The sequence below is a fragment of the Fukomys damarensis genome, unplaced genomic scaffold (genome assembly GCF_012274545.1).
Source record: "Fukomys damarensis isolate Sample0158 unplaced genomic scaffold, DMR_v1.0_HiC HiC_scaffold_37, whole genome shotgun sequence".
Lineage (NCBI taxonomy): Eukaryota > Metazoa > Chordata > Mammalia > Rodentia > Bathyergidae > Fukomys > Fukomys damarensis.
Window position 1 is genome coordinate 5,502,272 of NW_022900949.1, and position 13,902 is coordinate 5,516,173.

General features: G+C 43.0%; 1 protein-coding gene across 1 annotated transcript in view; it reads right to left on the reverse strand.

Moving 5' to 3' along the window:
* Positions 1-994: 994 nt before the first annotated feature.
* LOC104869445 (zinc finger protein 426-like) overlaps positions 995-13,902 on the reverse strand; it is a 25,263-nt gene continuing 12,355 nt past the window's right edge. The window contains 7 exon segments of the mRNA XM_033759418.1: positions 995-1,975; positions 1,978-2,332; positions 2,335-2,698; positions 2,700-3,037; positions 3,473-3,555; positions 4,345-4,414; positions 5,806-5,884. Coding sequence (XP_033615309.1) covers positions 1,932-1,975; positions 1,978-2,332; positions 2,335-2,698; positions 2,700-3,037; positions 3,473-3,547 — 1,176 coding nt within the window. The 5' untranslated portion in view covers positions 3,548-3,555; positions 4,345-4,414; positions 5,806-5,884 and the 3' untranslated portion in view covers positions 995-1,931.

The following is a 13,902-nucleotide window of genomic DNA, read 5'->3' on the forward strand; positions in this document are numbered from 1 at the left end:
AATGAAGTGTTTGTAAAGGGCGAGGGGAGGAGGGGGTGAAGGGAGGCCAGGGACAAGGGGAAAAAATGAGAACTAAGACCTGTCACGTAAAGGTACAAGATCCCAGTGATGAATGTAACTGTACTGTATACCTGAAAGGTACCAATAAACTCAATGAGGAAAAAAAAAGAAATATGAGAAAATATTTGGAATTACACACTAAAACTTTGTGGAATAGCATAATTTTATGAATGTGAAATCTCACGTGAATATTGTAGCATGTTGACTTATTTGAAGAACAAACCACATTGCATAGTTTCCCAGGGCCTCTGTGATTTTAGACATTCAATTTTTTTGTATGAGGTCCAGGGATTTAGCTCAGAGACACCTCGCCTGCCTGGCAAGTGCAAGGTCCTAAGTTTGATTCCTGGTACCAAAACTCAAATATTTTTGTGTGTGGAACTAATGCAAGTTTCCCTACAAGCACTGCTAAAAGGCTTCTCACCAGTCTGACTTCTTATATACTCTATTTCTTCCATAACCCTAATGAGGCTTCAGAACTCCTAAGCTCCCACAGAGTGTGTAAGGTCATATTCCTTACTTTCACAGTAAAAGAAAATTTCTCACTTTCCTTATTTGTCTATTTAGTTTTCTCAGGGTCTTCACACCGAGCTACGTCCCCAGCTTTTTTTTTGAGACAGGGTCTTGCTGTATCACCAAGTTGACCAGGCTGGTCTCGAACTCTCCTCCTGCCTTCAGTCTCCTCGGGTGCTGGGTTTACCATGCTCCTCTTAATTTTCACGTGATCTATCACCAGTTGGCCTGGATGGAAATATTAAGATTCAGGGTCGGGGATGTAACTCAGTGGCACTGTGCCTGCCCCATAAGTGCAAGGTCCTGAGTTCAATCCTCGGTACCCTCCCCAATTAAGATTCAATGAACAACAATAACAACAAAAACAAAACAAAGACTCAATGAACACTGAAAAGATTTTTTTTTTTTACATTTCTAAAATTCAAAGACTTTTTCTCTTGTGTGATTTCTTCCCTATTTAGAAAGACATGAAAACCCACACTTTCTCACACTCATATGACATCTCTCCAGTGTGGCTTTGCATGGGATTATTTTTTTCTGCAATGGTATCTCACAGTGTCGCCGAGGCTGGACTCAAATGCTAGATCCCCCTTTTTCAGTCTGGAGTAGCTGGGTACCCACCACCACACCAGGCATTGCATATGAATATTAAGACTTTTGAGCAATCTAAAGGTCTTCTCACATTCCTTACTATAGTCGTTTGCTATAGCTGATAATAAAATACCAGAACAGGTGGCTTAAACAACAAAATTTATTTCCTCATAATTCTGGGAGCTGGGAGTCAAAGATCAATTTGTTTGCTCAGTTGGATTGTTTCCTCTGGAGGCTTTAGGGGGTGGTGGTGTCAGGAACTGAACCCAGGGCCTCTGCATTGCGCTGTATCTTCCTTTTTTTTTTTTCTTTTGAGACAAGGTCTCACTAAGTTGCTAAATTGCCCCAGTTAGGCTCAAACTTGCAATCCTCTTGCCTCAAATTCTCAGAGTACTGGAATCATCATCACGCATCACCCTGTCCAGCTTGCAGGCCTTCCTAGTGGCCCCTCCTTCCCTATTTGTAGATGGGCCACCTTCTCAAGACTTCCACGGTCTCCTGCGTTACCCTGCATTAGGGTCACTGCCAGCTCATTTTACTTTTGGTGGGGAGGATGTGGCCTTGCTGTATTGTCCATACTAGCTTTGTCCTCATGATTCTCCTGTGTCAATCTTCTCAGTAGCTGGAACCATAGGTACACATCACCGGGCCTGGCTGCCGAGCGTGTTTTTTGATAGAGCTTCTATTCGGAGTGCGTCCCTTCGATTCTTCAGTGTGAAGTGAGGTGAGGGCTTTCTCACACTCCTTACCATGTATGAGGTTTCTGGCTAATGGGTCCTTTCATGTCTTCGAAGCCAGCGAGGATGACTTAGGCCTCCCCACACTGCTGACACTTACAGGGATTCTCTTCAATGTGAGTTCTTTCATGAATTCTAAAGGAACCGGAACATATGAAAGCCTTCCCACACTCCTTACATTCAAAAGGCTTCTCTCCAGTGTGAGTCCTTCCACGTATATGAAATGAACTCGAATGACCAAAGGCTTTCTCACCCTGTTTACACTCATAGGGTTTTTCTCCAGCGTGGATTCGCCTGTGCATTTTAAGGTGTGTAGAAGAGCTAAAAGCCTTCCCACATTCCCTACGTGTGTAGGACTTTTGGGCACTGTGAGTTCGCGTGTGATTATTAAGACATGAGAGATACCCAAACACTTTCCCCCATACCTTACATTCAACACTTTCCCCCATACCTTACATTCACAGGCCTTCTTGTCAGTGTGAGCTCTTAAACGTCCACTAAGTTTTGAAGAAATAGCGCAGGCTTTCCCACACTTGACACGCACAAACGGCTTCTCTCCGGCGTGAATCCTTACATGTTGAATAAGACGTGAGGGCGTAAGGAAAGCTTTCCCACACTCCTTACCTTCATAGGGTTTCTCTCCAATGTGAGTTCGCCTGGGAATATTTAGACATGCAGGATACCTATAGCCTTTCCCACATTCCTTACATTTGTAAGGTTTTCTTGCATGGAGCGTTTCTACAAGCACAGCAAGGCTTGCAGAGTTCATGAAACCCCCATATTCCTTCCATTCATAGTTTATCTCCACTGTGAATGTCCCAGTGTGCTTGAAGGTGATTAACAAAGGATTCCCCACAGTCGCTGCATTCAGAGGATTTCTCTTGTGCGCTAGTTTTCTGGTGAACATTAGTAGGTGACATACAGAAGATTTCTCCACTCCGATTAAATGCACAAAGTTTCTCTCCAGTAGAGGCTTCCTGCTGAGCGGTAAGGAAATCTTTTCCATGCTGCTCACAACCACAAGCGCTCCCTGTACCTTGAGTTTTCGTGTGGGTCCTAAGGCACGTGTGTTCACCGAAGAATTCTTCATATTGTTTCCAGGCGTAGAGTTCTCCTCCATTGTGGGTTCCTGTCTGCTGGTAAGAGGGATGAGTGCTAAAGGATTTTCTGAAGCAAATCATTTGATGTTGATGATTTCCACTGTCATATATGCATACAGTTCCTGCTCTCCTGATGGATTTCACATGTATGATTGATCCCACACCCTAAAATGCTATGCCAACTATTCTAATCTTTAAAAAGATTTCTGCAGAGTTCCAAGAAAAAATTTTTTTTAAACTAGAAGTCTATTTGTACTGAGAATGTGTACTTCTGGGAACTCTGAAACGTGATGTTTCACCACAGGCCTGGGAACCCCCACATTTATTAGGTTCAGAAAATCTCTTCAGAGACAGTCCCGCTTGTATGTATCTGCCTCTCTCAAATATCTCTTATATTTGATGATACACTGTGACGTAATTCCTGATTTTTGTTGTGGGTGGAAAATAAGACAGCCCTCTTCTTATTCTTACCATTCGTATACCACTGGACATGTTACTCTTCAAAAATTCCTGCTGAAGTGCTGGGCATTTGGTTTTAAGTTGCATTTCCCATTCTGAAGCAAAAGAGAAAAACAAATGGAAAGGTGTAGAGAAAGAAATGAAAGACTGAAAGAATCAAAAAAGATAGGGTTAATTTGTTTTGCTGGAAAAAGCAGAAAAAAGAGTTGAGGTTTTGGACTATGTTGAAAAATTGACAAAGATAAGGCCATGTGGTAAAAATCTGAATAACAAAACCTGATTCTAGCTGGGCGTGGTGGCGCATGCCTGTCATCCCAGCACTCGGGAGGCTGAGGCAGGAGGATCGCTGTGAGTTCGAGACCAGCCTGGGCTACATAGTGAGTTCCAGGTCAGTGTCGACTACATATGAGGCCCTGTCTCAAAAAACCAACCAACCAAACAAACAAACAAACACAAAAAATTGATTTTAAGCCAAATTGATAATGAACAGAAAAAATACACCAGGGAAAGAAAACAGAAAATTTCTGGAAGAAAGGCACATATCAAAGCAATGAACCGAGCCAGGTATAATGGCACACTTTCTAATCCCAGCACTCTGGGAGTCTGAGGCAGGAGTACTGCTGTGAGTTCAAGGCCAACCTGCAGTGAGTGCAAGACCCTCCTGAACTACATTGCAAGACCATGTCTCAAAACAAAGAAGAACAGAAAAGTGATAAACTGAAATAAAAGTTTAAGTAAGGGTGTACTAGAAGTTAGATTTTCTAATTTCGGAGAAAAACAGACTCAGCCTTCTGACATAAAAGTACATCTTCTAAAGTTTCTTTGCTATAGTTGTAAACATACTAAAGGTCTCATTAACTAGTATTTTTTTCATGAATACTCACCTTGGAGAGCTCCCCTCTGACCTGTCCTTAACCCTCCTTGTTCCAACCAAGAGATTGATGATCTGACATCCTGTGTACAAAGAAAGGCAGATTGGTGAGAAAGCTTATGAAAGAGATAAGAAACCCAGAAATACAGCCTCTGCTGTGCCTCAAACATTTGGTTACCTCTGTCTCTTAAAACCCAAATTCAGTCTTATATGTATATTTACTAAGTACAAAGATTTTACTTTTATTTTTTGTTTTTGGGTTTTTTTGTTTGTTTGGTTGGTTGGTTTTTTTTTGTTTTTTGTTTTTTGGTACCGGGGATCGAGCTCGGGACCTTGCACTTGGAAGGCAGGTGGCAGAACCACTGAGCTAAATCTCCAGCCCGTAGACATTTCTATTTTGAGATAGGGTCTCACTAAATCACCCAGGCTGAGCTCAAATTTGCCATCCTTCTGCCTCACCCTCCACAGTAGCTGGCATTACAAGCCTATGTCCCCACTTGCATCCAGGTTTCTGATTCAGCAAATTAGAGGCGGGGAAGGAAAATGTAACCTTCTAACAGACTGATGGCGCTGTTATTGCCCGTGGACATTTTGAGAACCACTGAAGCAGATTAAAAATCTATTCAGGTCAGGGACTGTGTCTATTGTATCTTACTGTGTTTGGAATTAACATCGTCCATATCTCAACACAGCGGAATGACAGCAGCCCTACCTACTGCGGCCAGGTTCTGGTAGTTCTCCAGCATCACGTCACTGTACAGGTTTCTCTGAGTTGGGCCCAGGAAAGCCCGCTCCTCCTGGGTGAAGTCCCCGGCCACACCCTCAAAGCTCAACGACTCCTGCGTCATCATCACACACGGGCTGGTCTGAGCCAAGGAACCTGTCTCACCTTGTTCACAAGAGAATGAGGAAGGGACACGAACGTCTGCCCAGGTTCCGAGGTCTCCAGTAACCTACACCGGGGTTCAATGCTTCTAGGAAGTCCTCTGTCCAAACCCAGGGACTCTGAATCCCAAGTCACATGGCACTTCTTGAGTATGAATTTATCTCAGCACAAACGGACCAGAACATTTTGCCTTATTTCCTTTCACTGGAAGACACATGCTGCTTAGCACATAGCAGAGACTTGACTAATGCTAATGAATGAGTAAATCATGGGAAAACAGGACACTTTCATCTACGTTGTCATCTATCAGAGCAACCAGCCAACTAGGAAACATGCGGCCGGGACAGGAAGGCTCAAGACCAATTAGACATTTCTGAAACACCCGGACGATTTTCAAGTTCATGTCCCACATGACAAGCTCCATTCCCGGGAGAAAAGCAAATGGAAATTCAATCTTTGGGTGAGGCTCCATTTGCTTTAAAAAGCTCTGGAGACAAATATTTGTGCTCTTTCTTTGTTTGTGACGGAAATACATCTACTTGGCAGGATGGAATCATGTCATTTTAGACGAAGATATTTTCTTTTTACCTGATAACCTCTTGTCAGGCAGTCAGTCAGCTATCATCCTCTCTGTGGGTGCCTTTTCTTCCTGAAGGCCAACTGGTTCCTTAGAAAGAAGAGTTCATGGAAGAGAAAGAAGACACAAGAACTCAGAGTTGACCGCAGTTCCTACGTTCATGTATGCAGAAGTCATTTCGCCCCAGTAAAAAAGTCCCCTATAATCCAGCACATGGAACACACACACACACGTACACATACACCACTGACCACATCATGCTAGAGAAGTTCTGTCTCATCTAGAGGTGGAAAAATGGATGGCCCATCTGGATAAGTATTCGCAGTCCCACTTTACTGATAAAGAAACTTATGCCCTGAGAAACGTGGCTTATAACGATACAGCTCAGGAAAGGAAACTATGCAGCATGTCTTCCCAAGAAACGCAGAGCTGAAGACACACATGTAGCCTTCCTTGGCCTGCTGCGTTCCCTCCTAAATGAACCAGCAGTGTGACTATTCAGGCCATGACTATAGGACTCTCTAATATTGTTTAGGGGAAGCTGTGTACTGTGTGCTGTGACTATTACTCCTGATATGTCAGCTTCACTGGATTAACAAATGTCTAGCAGATTAGAAAGCATGTTTTGGGCTTTGTCTGGTAGGTCACGGAGGCGTGGCCTTGGGTACTCAGTAAAAGATCTCTCCAAAGAAAACTACAGTACTCTGAAAAACACTGAAGAGGACACCAGAAAATGGACAGATGTCTCCTGCTCCTGGTTAGGCAGAACAGAGACTGTCAAAATGGCCATACTCCCAAAACTGTTATAGAGTCAGTGCAGTCCCAATTAAAATACTAACAGCATACTTTATAGAGCTAGAGAAAATAATCTGAAAGTTCATATGGAGCCAGAAGAGATGCAGAATAGCAAAGGCAATTTTGGGCAGCAAGAGCAAAGCAGGATGCATAGCAATACCTGACTTCAAGCTATACTATAAAGCAACAGTGATAAAATGGCATGGTACTATAAGAAAAACACGTATCAGTAGAACAGAATTGAACAGAAACTTCTCCAGACCCATTCACCTATCTGAACTTTATTTAACAAAGGGGCCAAAAGCATATGTTGCAGGAAACAGCCTATTGAACTAGTGGATCTGGGGAATCTGTTTATCTGTTACAGAAGATTGAAACTGGACCCTCATCTCTCACCATATACTAAATTAAAATAAAAATGGATCAATGCCCTACATATTACAACAGAAACATTAAACCCACTGGAAAATAAAATAGGTAAAACACTTGAAGGCATGGGTATATAAAAGGATTTTCTAAACAGAACATCATTTGCACAAGAAATAACAGCAAGAATCAACAAATGGGATTTTATCAGACTAAAAAGCTTCTGTGCAGTAAAAGAATCAGTCAGTATGAAGAGACAACCTACAGAATGGAAAAAAATTTTGCCAGCTACTTCTCAGAGAGAGGACTAATATCTAGAATGTGCAAAGAACTAAAAAAATGAAAGCACCTTAAACTAAAGATGTGGTCAACAAATACAAATGGTCAATAAATATATTTAAAATGTTTAACATCTCTGGCTATTAGAGAAACGCAAATGAAAACAATGCTAAGTTTCCATCTTACTTCAGAAAGATTAGGAATCATTAAGAAAATCAAACACATGCTTGTGTGGCTGTGATGAGAAAGGAACCCTCCTTCATCACTGCTGGGAACTGTAAACTAGTAGAACCATTATGAAAATCAGTATGGAGATTTCTCGAAGAACTCAAATTAGAAATTCCATATACCCAGCAATCTTCCTGCTAGTTATCATCCTCAAAGAGCTGAAGTCCTCATGCTACAGCAAAACATGCATGTCAGTGTTTATATCAGCACAATTCATCATGGGTCTGTAACAGATGACTGGATAAAGTCAATGTGATATCTATATATAATAGAACACTATCCAGCTATAAAAAATATCAAATTCTACACATCTGTAGGAAAATGAAAGCACTTGGAAAATATTATGTTGAGTTGTTGAGTGAAATAAGCCAGATATACAAACTTAACACTTTTTTTTTTTTTTTTTTTTTTTGGTACCGGGGATCGAACTCAGGACCTTGTGATGGTGAGGCAGGTGGCGGCACCACTAAGCCAAATCCCCGGCCCTGTACAAACGTAAACATCCTATAGTGTCTCTCTCATTTGAGTGAGGCGAAGTACAAAAAAAGAGAATGATAAAATATAGATAGAGGAGACAAGGGGATAGATCTCTTGTAATAAGGAAGTGGACCCAGGGAACCAGGGCAAAGGTGAGCAGGATGGGAGGGGGAAATAAGTAGAATAAAGATACGTCTTGCTCAGGAACCTAATAATTTCAATCAATGTAAACATCACATGCCATAATATGAGCTAAGATTAATAACATCAAGAATGATAAATGGGACAGAGCAACTGGAGGAGAAAAGGAGCTGGAGCAAAGGGATTCATAAAACAAGCAAGCTGGGCCAGGGATTCAGCTCAGTGGTGCCGCCGCCTGCCTCGCAAGCACAAGGACCTGAGTTAGATCCCTGGTACAAAAAAAAAAACAGAAGAGAAACAAGCTGTATTACGTACATGGAGCCGCTCCCCAAGACAACTGTAAACTGCACAAACTGCAGACATGTATGAATAAAATCTTTTAAAGAGCATTAAAAAATTAAATTATTGAAAGAAAAAAAGACGGGACGTGTAGGGCAGCAGTAATCGGGAGGGGAAGATGGTTAAGGAGGCGACCAAGAACAAGAAGGGGCTGCCTAAGAGGAGTGCGGAGGACCTGCTGGAGGACTCCTCTGAAAGTGCCAAGGAGGCGGCAGACCCAAGAGGGAGGAGGAGGCGGCCGCAGAGATCACCAGAGCCTGTAGCCAGCAGTGTTTCAAGAGGAGCCCTGCTCTATGCCTGCTGCTGTCTGGGTGCTACTGGGGAAGCTGTCCATGGACTGCAAACTGGTACCTCTTCACTCACGACTGACTTTCCTCCTCCACTCGTTTCCCCCACGTTACGCCAGGCCCTGAAGACTGACCTGGCCTTTACCTCCAGGTCCCTACACCCCTATGAGATTAGTCAGGGCCATGTCCTCCACTCCCTGGGATGAGATGAGGCTGCTGTGTCCCATGCCACTTGTAGCTGTTTCCCAGTCAATTTCTTCTATTTAAGAAGTGGTAAAAACCAGGATTTAGGCCGGGCATGGTGGCGCATGCCTGTAATCCCGGCACTCGGGAGGCTGAGGCAGGAGGATCTCTGTGAGTTCGAGACCAGCCTGAGCTACGTAGTGAGTTCCAGGTCAGTCTCAACTACATAGTGAGACCCTGTCTCAAAAAACAAAAAAAACAAAACAAAACAAAAAACACACAGGACTTAAAGGCAGGTAAAGTTTTTGTTAAACCTAAGAATATATTTTAAGTAGTGTGGCACCTCGACAGAGTCTCGAATGCATACCCAAACAGTTCTGCCGCACCTCACCAAGATGAGCAGAAGGTCACTGTGAAATCTGACTGTACCCAATATCTGCCCATTTCATGGGTCTTTTCGGAAACCACCTACTCGTGGTATTTATCAGTTGTATCTTTCCACCCGTTTGCTTTCACTTTTATTTATTTCCTAATCAAACTATTTGCATGGGGTTTTGTTTTTGTTGTTGCTGTGAGTTCAGGGTCACCTTGAACTCACTATGTAGTCTATGCTGGCCCCAAATTTGTGGCAATCCTCCTCCCTCAGCCTCTTGAGGGCTGGGATTACAGGCGTGCCCATCACATCCGGTCCTTTTCATGTTTTGTTTTTTTAAATTTTAACCGCCTTTGAACTTAATAAAAATTAGTTACTCTTTGCTTAGAAATGACAATGCTTAATGAATCACACACAGGAGTCCAAATGGTGACCTACAGAATGGAATTCAAATTTTAAGTTCCACAGTTCAATATCCATCAACCAAATTCACCCAGAAGAACCCTATACAGACTTCATTCCATAAATTAGATTGAAATCCTGATGTCACACTGGGTAACAAAAACCACATCTATACCTCTGGTGTAGATCACATGAACTGGTAATTTCAACTAGGGGGAAGCCCAGAAATGTATTTTATTTGATGGCACTGCCATAAAATCTGACTTTATTTTCTAAAACTGAGATATAATGTACAATCAAATGTACACATCTTGAGCCAGGCGTAGGGGCGCACACCTGTAATCCCATCACTCGGGAGGCTGAGGCAGGAGGATCGCTGGGAGTTCGAGACCAACCTGGGCTACATAGTGAGTTCCAGGTCAAACTCAACTACACAGTGAGACCCTGTTTCAAAAAACCAAAAAAAAAAAAAAAAAAAAAAAAAGTACACATCTTAATGTACACTGGAGGAATTTTGACAATTGCACAAACTCCTACAATAATTTGCCTAAACAAGGTAAAGAACTTGTCTCTCCAAAAAAGGTCATTATCCCTTCCAGTCCACTCCCTGGTTGTCAGACTCAAACAAGCACTGTGTGATTCTTTCAACTATTCATAATTATATATGAATACTGGACAAATATTGTTCATGTTTCTCAAATGTACATTGTTTTTTTCTCTAAAGAAGCCACATGAGAAATATGATAGTGGGAGAAACATGCTAATACCACTGACTGGAACTGAGGTCTAGCAATTGTCTGAGAAGCACTCCTTTACAGTTTTGGTAAGAAAATTATTGGGTGGATACACGTTTTGAACTTTTCTTTTTGAGAAAATAAACCATTTATATTCATAAACTTGATATCTGACAACAAAGATCCTTCTGAAATTATACAATCAAGTATAACAAGATCAGAACAGTCTTCTTTTGTGCACCTACCCACCCAACACCCAGGTCTTGACTACACGATAGAGGCACCCACAGCACAGATGTGGATAATTAATGCTTCCGGTCTTTGTACTTGGACTGTGTTACAGGCTGTGTCTAGATATTTGTCCAAAGCCACATGTGGTCTTAGGTGGGGCTTTTCAGAGGTGGCTGGATCTAGGGTGTATGATGCTTGGATTAAGGGTGTGTGAGTACTAAACTAGTCCACTGACTGGTGTGGCATAGTTCTGGGTGTGGATAATGGGAAGGCCCAATCTGGGAGTGGGTGGCACCACCCAAAGAGCAAGTAGCCTAGAAGGGGTAAAAGAGAGAGGCAGGCTGCTGTTGCTTGGTGCTTGCTGCTACACTGCCTTCTGCCTGCCATGAACCATTTCTCCTATGTGATATCCCCTCTGCCCTACTTGTACTAGAGCCAGCTGATTGTGGAGTGAAACTTCTACAAACTGTGAGCTAAATCATTACTCTTTTAACTTTGGGGGTTGGGTATTTTTTTTCTCAGCAATGAGAAAAGTAACTGAGACAGACACCTATTTCCTCTGCTAATCAGTTGAATAGCCAGGGCTTGTCTATACTCCAGAGGATCACTTCCTGCTTATCTAGGGATTACTGCTTATCTCTGGCCCAGGTACTCAGGCGAATGTTACCATCTGATAGGCTGCAGGGACACCCTTCCAATAGGGGTAAACCCAGGCTTGGGGAAAGGGCTCCTCACAAGTTTACCTTCCTTAGGTGCTGTCCATTGTAAGATAAAAGCTGGAGTTCTTGTTATATCACATTTCCCTTGGTTGTATCAAGGTGTTACTTGTTTTCTGATTGGACCCAGAACTATACGGAATTGAGATAGTGATCTGGGGCCTTGCATTTGTAAAGATGACAACCTGGACTTGTTCTGGTCAAGTCTTTAAGCTTAAGCAAAGAGCTGATCTCCTTACTGAGACATTTAGCAACATCACCTTAATTATGCCATAGGTATCCACTACAGTTGATTGTGAAATGTTCACTGAAGCACTCATCTTGAGAACCTCAATGGAGTTCTGCTTTTAACCCCTAACAGTAATGACTACCAGGATTGTGGTGAGGGATGGATTCTTTTCTTTCAGTACTGGGCATTGAACCCAGGGCCTTCACACTGAGCTATATCCTCAGCTGGTTTAGTTTAGTTTTGTTTTGTTTTGTTTTGAGACAGGGTCTCAGTATGTAGTTGAGACTGACCTGGAACTCACTATGTAGCCCAGGTTGGTCTCGAGCTCACAGCGATCCTCCTGCCTCAGCCTCCTGAGTGCTGGGATTACAGGTGTGTGCCACCACGCCCGGCTCAGCTGTTTTATTTTTAAAATAGGGTCTTGCTAAACTTCCCAAACTAGCGTGAACTGCCGGTCCTCCTTCCTCAGCTTCCCTGGGATTACAGGTATGTGCCCATAGGCGTTGCTTTTTCTTTTTTCCTTTTAGACACAGTTTCTCTAAATACCGCAGCAGGTCTTAAACTTGAGGTTCTCCTGCTTCAGCCTGCCTAAAAGGCTAGAATTACAGGCAAGGGTTATTACACTCAGCTAAATGAGGGAATTCCTTTTAAAATTTAGTTTTATCTGGAGACAGGATTTTCCTAAATCGCTGATTTCCCAGGCTTCAGCCCACCAGTGGTGAGATTACAGGCATTTGCCACCAACCCTGCAAGGGGTGAGTTATTTTGAGTGTACCTGCATTGAAAATAGGAAGCTCAGATGTTCCATTTGCAAGAAAATTCAACTCCTGAGACACAAAAATATTATGACAGTCCTTTTCAACATGCACTTGTCTCAAAACAACCAATACTGTTGAAAGTCAAACATGCCTAGGGGTTTTGAAGCACATTTCTTAACCTCAGTACTCCAGAGGCTGAGGGAGGACTACAAATTTGAGCCCAGCTTGGGCAAGTTAGCAACGTGAGACCCTTTCCTCAAAATTAATAAAAACAAAACAAAAAACGTAAGGGCTAGGAACACAGCTCAGTGAAAAGGCCCTGAGTTCAATCCCTGGTACCATCCACCCCATATATACACAAAGATCAAACACTATCAGACTGAAATACAGTTACAGCGCTAGGGGCATGCTCAGTGTACAGCACTTGCCCAGAGTGTGTGTGAAGCCCAGGGTTTGATCTCCAGCACTGCAAAAACCAAACAACAACGGACTACAACCACAAAACCATGCCCTCACCTAGGCATAAATTAGGGCATTAATAAGCCTGTTATAAAAGGGGAGCCAATACCCCTTCGTGTGATCTTTAAGGATTGCTCCAGAGCACAAATCACAGAGAAGCACAGCAATTTAAAGAATTTAGTAGCGCTAAGGGGAAGTTTAGTAGCAGAAGTCTTACCAAGCACGTGCAAAACACTGGGTTTGATCCCCATTAAAAAAAAGAAAAAGAAAGGAAAGAAAGGAAAGAAAGGAAAGAAAGGAAAGAAAGGAAAGAAAGGAAAGAAAGGAAAGAAAGGAAGAAAGAAAGAAAGAAAGAAGGAAAGAAAGAAAGAAAGAAAGAAAGAAAGAAAGAAGGTGATTTATTATTCTCCTGGGCCTTACAGAGGGAGGAATGCTGTGCAAGGGTCCTGCTGGAGGAGCAAACGGGAGCAGGCTGTACCGGGACCAAGAGAGGGCCCAGGGAGGACTTTACTGGCAGTCAGGGTGGAGAACAGGCAAAAAGCCAGGAGGGGGTTTCACTGTCACACATCGAGGAGGGAACAAACAGGAGCGTAAGGCAGGGACCGCTATGATCACGGTGGTGCACCTGGTCATATAAGCAGAGTGCTTCCAGCTTATTGAAAATGCTGAGACGCGATGGAAATAATGACTTTGCTCTAGCACCGAGCTACACCTCCAGCCCTAGGAAAACCTTAACAATCCAGTCCATTCTGTGACTCACCAACAGGCTTTGCAATACCAGTAGAGGCTGACAAGTGTCACCCACATCTCTGGGTTGCAGCGACACAGCCCATTACAAGCACTTTGCCACTGCCACCCAAGAGAACAGGTGAGGCATCTCCAAACTCAAGACAATCTGTTGGAAGACGCTGACTATATTATGATTCATCTTTATCTACTCTCTTACGCCCCTTAGTTTAGTCTGTGACTAAAGAATGCAGACAGCAGTGATTGGTCACAAGCCCATTGGTTATTCGCTCCGTCTCAGCTGCAGACCCACAGGCTTGGGAACAGGCCACGTCTCCCAAAGCCAGTGAACAGGATTTCCAAGGGGTAGTGGAAAGGGCTGGTC